Source organism: Engystomops pustulosus, chromosome 2 (genome assembly GCF_040894005.1).
Source record: "Engystomops pustulosus chromosome 2, aEngPut4.maternal, whole genome shotgun sequence".
Taxonomy (NCBI): domain Eukaryota; kingdom Metazoa; phylum Chordata; class Amphibia; order Anura; family Leptodactylidae; genus Engystomops; species Engystomops pustulosus.
The window spans coordinates 66,000,250-66,014,568 of NC_092412.1; the positions used below are offsets into that span (position 1 = coordinate 66,000,250).

General features: G+C 39.4%; 1 protein-coding gene across 5 annotated transcripts in view; it reads right to left on the minus strand.

Annotated features, from left to right (window-relative positions):
- LOC140117898 (inactive dipeptidyl peptidase 10-like) overlaps positions 1 to 14,319 on the minus strand; it is a 100,275-nt gene that overhangs the window by 67,358 nt on the left and 18,598 nt on the right. For all 5 annotated transcript variants that reach the window (XR_011853100.1, XR_011853101.1, XM_072135098.1 and 2 more), the window contains 5 exons: positions 11,871 to 11,923; positions 9,746 to 9,827; positions 8,603 to 8,723; positions 5,219 to 5,373; positions 299 to 396 (listed from right to left, as the gene is read on the minus strand). Coding sequence is in view for 3 of the 5 variants with exons in the window: in XM_072135098.1 (XP_071991199.1) it covers positions 299 to 396; positions 5,219 to 5,373; positions 8,603 to 8,723; positions 9,746 to 9,827; positions 11,871 to 11,923 (509 nt within the window). In the remaining 2 variants the exon portion in view is untranslated. The remainder of the gene's footprint in view (positions 1 to 298; positions 397 to 5,218; positions 5,374 to 8,602; positions 8,724 to 9,745; positions 9,828 to 11,870; positions 11,924 to 14,319) is intronic.

The window sequence follows — 14,319 nt, forward strand, 5'->3', positions numbered from 1 at the left end:
AAGCTGCTACTGAGAGAAGAAATTTGTGTCAACTACACTTCAGGAATTTGTGAATGGGTGTCAGATAGTATAGCTGTACAATGGTGACCCCCATTAAGAGATTTCGAAGGTGGGCCCTAGGCAGATCAGATCCCCCACTGATCAGCTGATCCTGGCAGCCTCCAGCACCATTATACATGACACCTATAAAATTGCTTTCTCCATTGTATTTGTAGTTTAAGCAAGTGGTTGAGGGGAGGTAGGTTACAAACGTGTAGTAGTTATGAAATTATAACTTGAAGTAAGATAGATTCACTACCTGTACTCAAATGTAAGAGGACGAAACATCTCTACCGTGTGAGATGGACCATGCAGATTTACAACAAAGACCTTCACTTGGGGAATAGGTTGTCCAGCCTGTGAGTAAAGAAAACATGAAAAGTTGAATTGTACTATTCTTATAAAATATAATTTTTTGGGCATTTATGTTGTCACTTAGTCAACTATGTCTTATCTACATCAATAACCCAGACAAACAGCGAGGTTTGCTTATTAGATGATTTTCTCAACGGTGTTCAAAACAGTCGTATATTAAAGTAAGAGTCACTTACAAAAATGAATGCAGGGAATATTTTAGAGTGGAAGTATTTTAATACCAGAAGCATGAGCACTTGTTTTGTGATTGTAAATCTTTTTTATCTACATTATATTTCTGATATTTCTGTTTATGGGTTGGCCAGAAATTACACTGGTGCAGCAAACTGTCTAAAGACAACTCAAATCATGTAAGCTTTGTAAAGCAATGGTCCTTAGTTATCTCCATTGTCGGCCATAGAGAAACAGAAGCAATGACAAAAACTGCATGCCTAAATGGCCAACTCTAAGGTTAGGTTCAAACACTGCAGTACCACAGTATGTTGTTAAAGATTGTGTGCAATGCTAATCCATTCATTCTTTATGGAACATATGGAGATCCCAGATTGGAGTTCTTTGGTTCCATTTACTTGGGGAGATGAGCCCACATTCTCAGGATGTGTGAATGGCATGTAAGCAACCACAAAAACAAGCATTTCTATGTCCATGGTGACTGTGATTGGTACTGCCGCTCAGCCCGACTCACTTAAATGGGACTGGGCTGAAGCCAGATATGGGAAGCTGCTGCCGCTTCAAGTATGTTATCAGTGGAGGTGTTGAAATATTGGCTGAAGGTAAGATAATATCTTTAGAATAGGTCATCACTATCTTAATCCTGAAAAACTCAATCAATAACTAGTACTTCAGCTATGTCCAGTGGCGGTAGAAAACAACTCACAGATATTTAAATTTTATTAATTTTACCGCTATTATGAATTTAGGGCAGAAAATAGGGACTAGCCGCCATTAACTATTGAATATCTGAAACTTGTACAAAACAGAAAATTCAATCTCAGTCTATACATCAAATACATCTTTATTAATTCATTTGAAGATTTCAACTATGGCAAACGATAAAAAACAGTATTAAAAGGTGTGTGTTACTCCCCCAGAGACCTTTTAATAGTGTTTTTTACTGTTTGCCATATTTTAAATCTTCAAATGAATTAATAAAGATATGTATTTGATTTTTATACTGAGATTTAATTTTCTTTGTTTGACAAGTTTCAGCTATTCATATTTGTAGAATTGGTGGTAATTGTATAGTTAATATTTTTGTCCATACCATTCAGTTTTATAATTTTGGATATTTCCATTATCTATTGGTATAACAGGACAAGACAAAAGAGATTTTGTGGTAGGAAAAAATTAATGGAGCAAAATTACAGAAAGCACAGAAATTTTATGGCATTAACTGGAATATGTAATGATATTCTTTGCACGCAAACCCTCTGAAGTGATGTACATTACTATTACTGATGTGCATTATTAGCACAGAATTTGACAAGAATATTAACAAGTCTTCACTAGGCAGGATTTCTCCAACCTCCAACCTTTTAAAAAATGTTTGAATAAAAGTGATATTTTTTTTAAATTACAGTAATAAGCTGCTTTCTATAGGCTATATACCTTTTTATGGTACATGTCAATTATTATTTAAGAGGATTGTGCTGGGCAGCCCAGAATGTCTCCAGTACACCGACAATCTTATGCATAAAAATGTTTTCCTCTAAATTACAAAGTAAAGGTTTGTTTAGAGATCCAGTAAAATGTCCTGAACAATGCTGCTTTTACGAGTGAGAAGTGTAATAGATAATGAGTGTTTTATGGAGCAGTATAGGCACAAATATGGAATCATGGCGCCATACTGCTAACTCATTCACACTGAAGCAACACAGCATCAAGGTAACTGTCTCTATATGTGAGCACCCCTAAAAGGTAATCACCAATATCCCTAGGTGTAGAATTAGTTTTCTTACTGCATCCACATTCTGCATAAAAAACAAGCTACATAAAACACATCCATAATATCAGTATGTCCATAATATGTTGAAATAAAACTAAGGCCAAATGTGGTGCACAGCATGTGCAGCAAACTTCTCTTGCATTTAAAGGAATTTGCTTTTATGCATTACGAAACAAACATACCTTAAGAATGCTGTAGATACACTGATGCAGAAACATATCTTCTTTAATCCCTGAACTGAGTCGTTTTCCAGAAAAAACAAAAATCAAATTATAATAATGAGGCTCTGTTGCTGCTGTTGCTGAACCGGCGCTTCTCCCCTTACCCTAATTATGCGCTGCTTCAGAGAACATTGTAATCATTTTGTTGTCCCTGACAGGCAGTAATAATCAATCGTGTCACCATCCCCCAGCTCTTGTAAATGAGTCATCCAGCTCAGGTTGATTAGTCCTGTCTGGACAGTTCAGGAAGCTTCGTGTAATGTGTTTATGAATGGCAGCATACTGCAGGTTCTGAATTTTATATTTGTTTTTTGAGCAAAACTACTTGGTTCAGGGATTAAACAAGATATGCTTCTGCATCAGTGTAGCTACAGCATTCTCACACTGGGGGCCATTTACTAAGAGCTCGAATCGCATTTTTCCGTCGGGTTACTAGAATATTACTGTTTTGCGACGATTTTGGCGCAGGCGATTGGATTGTGGCACATCGGCGACGGCATGCACGCGACGAAAATCAGGGGGCGTGGCCGTAAGAAAACCCGACGGATTCGGAGAAACCGCCCTATTTTTTTAAAAAAAGTGTCCTGCTCCCAGCATAGCTTGGTGAACTCCAGTGAACTCCGACGGACTTCAGCGCAGCAGCGACACCTGGTGGACATCGGGCGCACTACCTTAGTGAATCTCCGGAAGACCCGAATCCTCCACAGAGAACGCACCGCTGGATCGTAAATCTGCCCCAGTATGTTTAGTTCACTATGCATAAAAACAAACGGTAGATTTCCTTTAACTTAGTAGCTCTGTCACATTCATTTCTTTTCTGAAGCAGCATGGTATATATAGAAATATGCAACACAGGCAACTCAAGGGTAATTATTTCTCACCGAAGAAAAGACCAGGGCAGTGTTTTACATAAATCAATAACTAATAGTGACATTTATAACAGCCTGAAAGAAACAGCCAGACATGCAAAATGGCTGCAGTAAAGTTTATTTGCAAATCTATATGCTAATCACTGCCATAATAATCTCTTGGCGCTTAATTAAGATGCGCTACACTCCTTGTTGTAGTTCAGCCTTACTGGATTAGAAAGCCATTCTTCCAAGGACAAGTGCTACGATCAAGCCTAGATATGAAGGGCACATGTACCCAGATTGAGAAGCAAAAGTATAACCTATGGATTTTAACTCTAAATACATACACACACTAAATGTGAACTAGAAAATGCTATATTTTTGTATAATACATATTGTTGTAAGTAACCTAATTTGAATATTACCTATGTTTATATTTCTATTACAAAAATTACTTTTCATATTAAAAGTCTAACATCAGCTTGAAAGCTGCAGATGGTTCTAGGTAGCAGTCCTACCACAGCTAGCCCGCTTTTTTGCCATAAAGTTGTGTGTGTTTTTGATAACAACAACACTCTGAAAAATGTATTTATATTCCAGGAGTGTATCTGGACTTTGTGCATTATGTTGCATTGGTATGTGAAGTCTCTCAGCAAAGTTACTCTCGTCTACTCACTGCTGCAGGAGGCTTCTGGTTAGATATTACAGCTTAGGGGAGGGGCTGGGGAGCATTTTGAATGCAGATATCTAAGAATACAGCACTTTGAAAAGACTCTCGTAGTGATCCATGTCCAGCTAAATTGAATTTGAGTAATTCTTGTTGCTATTGACAACACACACACACATTGGTATACATTGTGACATAACTATGTACAGAAATTATGATAAAAATGTGCAATTTGATAATAATGAAAAAAATAAATAGTTTAAACATTGCATTTAATTTGCCCTAGTGAGCAGTCACAAATTGTGTTAGGAATTACACAATTTAGTCTTCCACATCCAGGGAACTTCCAGGTAATTTTTATTTTCAGCATTCAGGTATTGCAGGCAATCCAAAAAAGTGTAACATTTCGATTCATAAAAGGATCTTCTTCAGACATGGATTGCGAGGGAGGAGAGTGAAAGCATATAGGAGAACCTTACTGCTGATCTTTATGCTTTCACTCTCCTCCCTCATAATCTGTCTGAAGAAGATCCTTTTACTGATCAAAAAGTTACACTTTTTTGGATTGCCTGAATGCTGAAAATAAGATTCCTGGATGCATTAAACTGTACATTGAGAATTTTTGAATAGTGTTAAGACGGGCTGGTACCCTAATCGAACCCTAACTTCAACATTCATAGGAGTGACGTGTATTTTCTTCCTACAAGAAATATCAGAAGACTGGTACAGTGTACATATCAGGAGAACTGGAAAGTCCACTTTCAGTCCAAGTGTTTTAAACATGTAACAAGGGCAGATACTATAATAATGATTTGCATAACATGAGATCAAATCTTAAAGAAAATCTACCACTAGCAGCTCGGAATGCCGGACATCTTGTCCCTGCCCTCTGGGCTGCTTATTATAATTTTCTTTTGTAGGTGATGCCAGCGTGTCAAACTTAGAGAAGGACAGCGCCATGATTAACATCAAGAGGAGCATAGGTAAGTTTTTGTAGTTTAATATGTCTCTCAGCTAGTGGTAGATTTTCTTTAAAACTTGGTGTGTGGAGGTAACTGAAAGAAGTTGACAAGATTGACAGTAGGACAAGTAGGACAGTTGGACAAGCCCAGGCACGTACCTTGGGGTACGCATATCGCGCACATATTGGATAGTCAGCACCAACAAAGTGAGGCACCTCCATCCGAGGTACAAGTGTATTGTTGATCATGAGATAGGCAAGCCTTGCTCCATCTGGGGACCACCAGTGAGCAGCATAGTTATGCAATATTTCTTCTGCAACACAAACAAGTCACAAGAGTAACTATATCTACTGAATGGATATTACTGGGCACATATTTCAAAATTATCTGACAGTTAAACATACTGTCGATATATCACTGTTGTGTCAATCAAACGGTAAGATGTCCATTTTAAAACATGAAAGTGTTACAGGAACAATTTATTTTTTGGCCAAGTCACCACCCATATAGTTCTTTAAATTGTCTAAATTATGTTAAAGGGGTTGTCCGACTAGCAGGCAGGCTGGGGAGGTAAGTTTGAAAAAAATAAAGCCTTACTCTCCTCCTTGGTCGCTCCCGGTGTCCCGTGTTTGTTTACAAGGGCATGGAAGCTCTGCTGAGTTTGGCCATGCCCACCCGACCCTTTTCCCAGTGGTGCATCCTGTGCTGAGATATGGGGATGGGATGGACCAGAAGCCGAAATCAGCAGAGCTTCTGTAACTTTGTAAACAAACAGGGGCACAGACCAGCGTGACAGTGCTGCAGGACCTCGGGAGCGATGGAGGAGGTGAGTACAACTTTTACCTCCCCAGCTCGAAGTTTTTTAAAAGAGTTGGACAACCCCTTTAATGTATCACCTGCTTATTTCACAGTTTACATTAAAGAGGTCAAATTCTGCTATAAGAATCCAAGCAAGTAATTGACCCACAGTAGATTGTAAACCCTGATAAATGAATTTATACTGCAAGGTTTTCTTTGCAGTATGTGAGATTCATATAATTCCCTTCCTCCATGCAGCTTAAGTATATGCCTGCAGGTTTTCCCCCATGATCTTGTTGCATCTATTGCTATGTATGTCTTATAGGGGTGTGAAGGAAACCGCAACGTTACGGACCCCTGAAGGGCACGCAAGGTCACTCAGTTATCCTTTTTCAGACACTCCCAGAAAGCATGGGTTCTGAGAGGCGCAGGAAGTGATTTAAAGTTGTCCACACAACTTCCGGATATGGCATAACCCTAAATCAAATCCCTGAATGGCTATAAGATCCCTCTCACTAGCCGCAGTAAGACAGAATATTATCAGCCTTATGCTGCCACCAGTTCTCCTTTAATATAAGCCCGGTCCGTAACGGGATTATATAGGGTGAGGAACCAACCCGGTAGCATGTATATAAGCGAGAAACCCGGACGTAAGATTCGTGATTGAGATAAAAGAACAAAACAGATTAGATTTTATATTTAATTGCATTAAGGGCACACTAGACAATACAGTACACACAATAGATATATGCAGTAATCAGAGCACAAATTACATGGGTAGCACTTCAAGTCGAAGCAGTTTGGTTATTTAGTTACCTTTGTGTGTGTGTGACCTAATGGGGATGGATAGTCCACACTTTTAGATCCTCCATGCACTTGGTTGATGTTAGTTTCCCCCAGGACAAAGACAAAGACCCCTTCCGTGGTGCCTGATTATATCAGGTGTGGACACACCTCTGTCCACCCTAAGGTGGGGTCAATGGTCACTCCTACCTGATATTACATCCAGAGCCCTGGAGAAGCCACAGCTACCCCAGGGGAAGTCCTGGGGTCATGGTTCTGGTATCATTGGATCCGGGTGAATCCCGGGATCGCATTGATACCAAACCTGACCCATTTGCTATGGTCCTATCCAGGGATATTGATATCTCTGGATCTGAGTATCCTAGGGCCATGAACAATGGGTTGTTATGATTTACTGAGAATAACAAATCCAAAAATGTTTTTGGTGTTCTGGTGAGACGGACCATAACTTCGTAACTGTCTCTATTCAACCTGGTCATTTGAGCGTTTTAATGGCTCTTTGTATAGAGTGGGGGGTGCCTGGAGTCGGTTTGTCTGCTCAGGTCTTTGAAGCATGGCCACATGCTGGTTCTGTCAACAGTCTGGTTCGATTAGGTTAATTTATGGTGGTGAATTACCAGCAGGCCTCCCCTCCCCCTGGTCACCCTGGTCACATCATCACAAGGGGTATTCCCACAAAGACATGTTTCTTATATGTACTCAGGATAACAAAATAACACATTCTCTAATTCACTGTTATTAACAAAAACGTTGCATTTCACAAATATATTTCCAACCTGTCCCTATCAACCCTGCTGTACACAATTTCAATTGCCTCTAGGCCGGACCGTGTAACTTCTGACTTAGGGTGGGGGAAGCCATCTTGGATTTCTGTTTGATGGCCGTGGAGCTGAGTTTCTTTCTCTCTGCTCCCTGCACTCTAGCCCTACCACCTGCAGTCCAGGGCGGAGCTCACAGACACTCACTTCCTGCCAGCAAACACCTCACATTATGAGGAAAGAGAAGCTGCAAACTACAAGCAAATAAGTGGGAGGCAGGCACATATCTGTGAGAACATATGTAGCAGAGCTGACAGTGTGTAATACTCATCATCTCTAATCTGTCTCATCTCTCCTTCTATGTGTCAGATACTAGTATAATGTTCAGAAGTTAAAAGGAAGTGTATATAAACCTGTACCCTGATAATCTCACCACATTGTCAGCTCACAGAACAAGATAGATCATAAGATCTTATGATAAGAGCTTAGATCTTTCCCGCCTACACTCTGGAATATAACACTGACCATCATTGAATGATAGAGGCTAAAACATCAATAAAACTGAGTAAAATTGTAAAATTTATTGTGTAAATGTCACTAGGGGATTGACATTTAAGAATTTTCTTTCGTGGGAAAACCCCTCTAAGCTTTATTCTACATATGTTTTGTTAATTCCTAATAGTCTTCAATGACAAAAGACTATGGGGCACATTTATCATAATTTTGGCTTGGCTTTTTCTTCTTTCTTTTTAGGTGCATGTGCTATTTTGTGACTTCTTTTCCCCCTAAGACAATTTACCTTCAAAGTTCTCCATGGTCTTGGTCTTTCTGCAGTGTTCCTTGAGTTGTCAACAAATTCTAAATGTGAAAGTTTCAGCTTTTTAAAAATTTACAAAAACATTTGCAAATCTGCCCTATACCAGGCATATAAAATACAGCTAGATTAGAGCTGTTTGTTATTTTGGAGACTTTTTGCAACTCCTCAAACCCCACATGTATTAAAGTAGGAAAAAAACACTATGCTATATGTGACCAGAGAAAAAGCTAATAACAAACTCAGACTCACAAAGCCAGACTTACGATACATTTGCCCCTATAAACCAGTTTTATCATGAAACAAATCACATTTTCAGATTAGACATGCACTTGATATTGATATGGGCTAGTTTTACAAGGACTGACCTTGGTAAGTCCAGTCAGAAATCCCATTCAACACTCTCTCTGGATCTCCAGAGGAAGTAAGCCTGAGTGCTGGACCAGAGGCCACTTCTTGGTAATATATATCATTTTTATAGATGAATACCTGATATTAACAATAGAATAATGTGAAAATATATAAAAAGCAAAAGAAGCAGTGTTATTAATTATTCAGAATTGCATGACTCAATGACCTATTTTATCACTTTGTTTAAATTTATTATGAAATAATATACCAATATTTATGACAAAAAAGTCAAGGTTTAATACAAAAGTGATGCAAAATGTCATGTATAAAAATGACAATGATAAAAAATGACCCTAATTCCATTACCTGAAGCAATCTGTATCTAAAAGTTTTGCAACTACTAGAAATAGTAGAGTATATGTAATTATGTAGGATAAAGAACTAGAGGATAATAAAGAACTATTTTTATCATTTTCATAATGTTGTGTATACCTTAAAAAAACAAATAAGCCAAAAGAAAATAGATTCAGGGTTTTTTTCACCTGTAAAGCTAACCTGTCACTAGGAATGTAATTTTTAGCTGGTGACAGTCCAATAGCCTGTGCTATACTGATTTAAAAAATACTTTTGTCAGTATTCTGAATTATTTCAGTAGTTTATATAAGATTAATTCACATTACCTGCCTCCCTTCTAGCAGCATGTAGTGAGTCCCAGGAGAGGGGGCAGCAACTGCAGTTGTCAGTTTCCTTTCCTCCACACTCATGCAGCTCCTTCCCCATTTTCTGTCATGTGCATTGAGCAGGGGAGGAAGGGGGATTGTGTGGAGGAGGTGAAAAAAGTATGTGGAGACACAAGTGCACACAGGCTGCAGCTGCCCCTCCCCAGGGACTCACCACAAGCTGCTGTCATGGAGCCAGGTAATGTAAAATAAACTTCTATAAAATACTGAAATGATTCAGTATCCCGACAAAGCCATGTTTTAAAGTCTGCATATCATAGGCTATTGGAACCTGTCACCAGCCAAAAAGGAGATTCCTGGTAACAGGTTTGCTCTAAACACCAATATAAAGTCGATATGTAATATTATATAATAGGAGTTTGTATGCTTATTTGTTATGCTATATAAGCATCCATAAATTATTATTTTATGTTGACTCACCAGCTGGCTTCCATGTGGTCCCCAGTCAGCAAATTCCAAACTGGTAGCATTTTTTCCAGGTGGGCTGAGATTCCATATCTCCCTTTAAAAGATGACAATATATTCGATTTTATAATAATAATAATAATAATAATAATAATTTGTATAATCAGAATCAGCTATAAGGATGTAATGGGGACATACATTAAAAAAATCTACACAAAATTACAATACAACATAGAAACAGCAGTATATTTTTGCTGTTTTTAAGAAGTAGAAAGGAGTGATCATCAGATTTCACATCAAGATTTTACCTATTTATCTGAAGTAATTTAAAGGAAACCTACCACTTACAAGTGGTAGGTTTAGACACATATACATGGCACCAGCTCAGGGTGAGCTGGTGCCAGATCATATTTTTGTTAGGGGAACAAAGCCCCTATCGCTACGAGGAGCTGCGCACTGAAGATTTTTGGTAGGAGGAACAAAGAGGCTACTGGGGTATGGAGTAGTCACGCCGTGTAGCCTCAGCTCCGGCTACTCCAAGTCCCAGTAGCCGCTTAAGTAATAAAATACATATTTGAGTAATAAATGTTAGCAAAAGATACAGGGGACGTGAGGATTAGCCTTTAAAAGGGCAATCCTCATGTACAATAGAGGCACCTACCACCCGATCTACCTTAATAGGTAGATATGTGGTGGTAGGTTCCCTTTAAGGTTCTTTTTAAATTACACTTCATGAAAAATTACTATAAACAACACTACTTGGTGGATGCTCAGCAGGTTCTTGAATCAGTGAAACTAAAAAACCTTCAGGATGTATATACAGGCAGTCCCCGGGTTACATACAAGACAGGGTCTGTAGGTTTGTTCTTAAGTTGAGTTTGTATGTAAGTCGGAACTGTATATTTTATCATTGTAATCCCAACCAGAACTTTTTTAGTCTTTGTAACAATTGGATTTTAAAAATGTTGGGTTGTCATAAGAATCAGTATTAACACTAAATCTTCATTACAGACACATTTGATAACTGTTTCATGTTTATTGTAGCCTTGGACTAAAGTACAATAAATGACCAATATCCAGAGGTCCGTTTGTAATTATGGGTCGTATGTAAGTCGAGTGTTCTTAAGTAGGGGACCGCCTGTATATAGTAATTTTTTCTCTGTGCCAGATTGACACTCATTGGGCCACATTTATCAAAACTAGTGCAGTCTGTGCAGTCTGTACTATGTGTAGTTTGCTCGTGGAGTGCAGCAGATTCATCAAAACTGGGACACAGTCTTCATTAATCTGGTGCCCCCTGCCTGCTCTGTGAGTGTGCACCTTTTTTTTGGTACCTTGTTGCAGAATTATGGTACAGACAGAATTATAGCGCACGTCAGTAATAAATGTTGCTCAAAATAAGCACTAGCACACGTGCACCGTGCAGCTGCGACACAAACCTGGTGCAGACACTTTATAACTACTTGTGCATAGAGTTTGCACATTCTTTTCAGTACAAGTCAGACAGAAAGCTGGTACAAACACTTGAATAAATGTGGGCCACATTTCCTAAAGTGGCTGCGGCAGTTTTATCAGTACTTTGCACTTTAATATATGTGCATAGTGCTTGTGTTTGTGCCAGTTTTTCGGCATGGCTGCACTGTGTCACCCGCGCCACAAAACTGTCACCTAAAGGGGTGTTTCAATGCCAATTCACACTGTGGTCCACATTTATGGTGAAAATCTGACAGAAATGTGCGCCAGTATTCAATAATCTGGCGCAGTTTGCCTCACTATTGATAAATGTTAGTTAAAGGCATAGACCTGATTGCTGGGACCCTCACGGATCCCACCATTCAAATACTTTGGGTGGCTATCTCTGGCAATGATCATGGGTGTTACTTTTCAACGCAACCATGGAAGGTGTCAGGTATTGTGAGATGTATGTGATATTTTTGCTCATTTTAAGTTAAGAGTAAGTATACTCAAAATGTATGGAATTTCCTACATTCCCTGCAACAGTGAACACAATTATATTCACTTGTCTCATGCCCAGTGCACTTTGCTAGATATATTAATAACCATGCCTGTAACATCAATGAGACAATCCTTATAAAGGTTCTCCAAAAATGTAATACATATTATGATATATTGATCTTACCTGCTCCTGATATTATAAACATTATAGGTAGCCATGAATGACACTCCCGCAATCTGCAACAAATATACACTGATGTAAAGCATCTGAAAATAAACTTTTTTTTTTTTTTAGCAGAAATAAATATATAATAATAATAAATATCTTAAAAACACAAGTAACTTATCGCAGCAATTGTAAAGGGAAGAGGTTAGTTGCACATGTGTGGCTCTCTCCTCTCCACCTCATTGGAAGATCTGTGAATAACCGAAAAGGTAGAAATCCTAGAATTCCCATGGAAATTAATAATAACTGCACAGAACGTGACACTTCACTCACTTGAGATATTTCAAGTAAACTAAAACCCACAAAATTCTATGTATTGAGTCTGTATTAGGCCAGTTGTTTACAAAGGCATCAAAGCTGTCCGATTTATATGCGCTTTGGTCTTATTTTAGTCCTAGTCTGTTTTTTAAGTCCTAGTGTGAACAGAGTTGTGTCAGATTTTCACACTAATTTAGGCTAGATTCACTCTGGTAGCGCTGCTCACCCCGCTCCTCTCCATAGGGATGTATGGCACACGGCGCCGTAATATGGGAAAAGATAGGACATGCTTCCGTATGGCGCCGTGCGCCCATTGCCGTCTATGGGGTACATATATCGTCCGTATATACGTCGGCCATATAAACGTCCCCCTTGAAGCAGTGTGAATGTAGCCTTACACAGCTCAACACGCGCTTGGAAAACTAAGTGCAATTGGATGACAACTGAGTGCTGTCCATTTTTTTTTCACATTGACTTTGCTCAGCTGTACATCCGTCAGCATCGGTATTATATCTACATATCAGTAGATGGACTGCAACCTCACTCCAGCAAGGGGAGCAAATAGAAAGGAACAGACTTAGGCTACATTCACACTAACGCATGGGGGACGTATATACGGCCGACGTATATACGGCCGATATACGTCCCCCATACACTTCTATGGGTGCACGGCACCCTACGGGAGCGGTACGGTGCAGCACACGTGCGGCACCGTACCGTTCCATACCCGGTAAAAGGATAGGACCTGTCCTATCTTTTCCCGTAATACGGGGCCGTGCGCCATAGGTTGCTATGGAGAGGGGCGGGGGTGAGCTGCGCTCACCTCCTCCTCCTCTCCCCGTACACTGCCGTTGCCCGCTACGGTACGGTATGGGCGGTCAACGGCAGTGTGAATATAGCCTTAATGTTTGAAAGGTCTTTTAAATGTTATGTTATACCTAAAGATGATTTTTAATATAAATGTAGACATTAGTGATGAGCGAGTATACTCGTCCGAGATTGATGCTCGGTCGAGTATTAGCATACTCGGACCGGCTCGTTGCTCGGACGAGTATTTGTCCTGCTCAATAACGTGCATTTAATTAAAAAAAAAGGGAAGAACAGTAAAAAAATACAATTAAAACATTTAATTTAATCATATAATTGAAGAACACAGTGAAAGAACATAGTGCAACATCTGCAAGTTGTTCTCTACACATATTGTTCTTCAAATACTATTGCGGAGAACACCGTTCTGCACGCGTGTCTACGGAGCAGATCGCAGATGTTCCAGAGACACGCGTGCAGAACGGTGTTCTCCGCAATAGTATTTGAAGAACAATATGTGTGAAGAACAACTTGCAGATGATTCCAAACATGGGAAATCAATTGGAGACCCGAGCATTTTTCAGTAAAATTACAAACTGAACGAGCACTGTTCAGTGCAGATGTTTTCACTGAAAGAACACAGTGAAATAACACAGTGCAGAATAGATTGCAGATGTTCGCGAACATCTGCAATCTGTTCCGGAGACACGCGTGCAGAACGGTTTTCTCCGCAATAGTATTTGAAGAACAATATGTGTGAAGAACAACTTGCAGATGTTTGGCAACATCTGCAAGTTGTTCTCTACACATATTGCTCTTCAAATACTATTGCGGAGAACACCGTTCTGCACGCGCGTCTCCTGAGCAGATCGCAGATTTTCCGGAAACACGCATGCAGAACGGTGTTCTCCGCAATAGTAATTGAAGAACAATATATGTGAAGAACAACTTGCAGATGATTCCAAACATCTGCAAGTTGTTCTTCACACATATTGTTCTTCAAATACTATTGCGGAGAACACCGTTCTGCAATCTGTTCTGCAGTGTTCTTTCACTGTGTTCTTTCAGTGTAAACATCTGCACTGAACAGTGCTCGTTCAGTTTGTAATTTTACTGAAAAATGCTCGGGTCTCCCATTGATTTCAATGGGGCTCGTTACTCGAAACAAGCAATCGAGCATCGGGAAATGTTCGGCTCGAGTAACGAGCACCCGAGCATTTTAGTGCTCGCTCATCTCTAGTAGACATGTATTAGTAAATCATAAGTTAGAGCAGTAGGTTTTAGAAAGAATAGGTTATAAGGAAAGCATATCCTGTTGTCACTATTGTAAAAATTACTATTT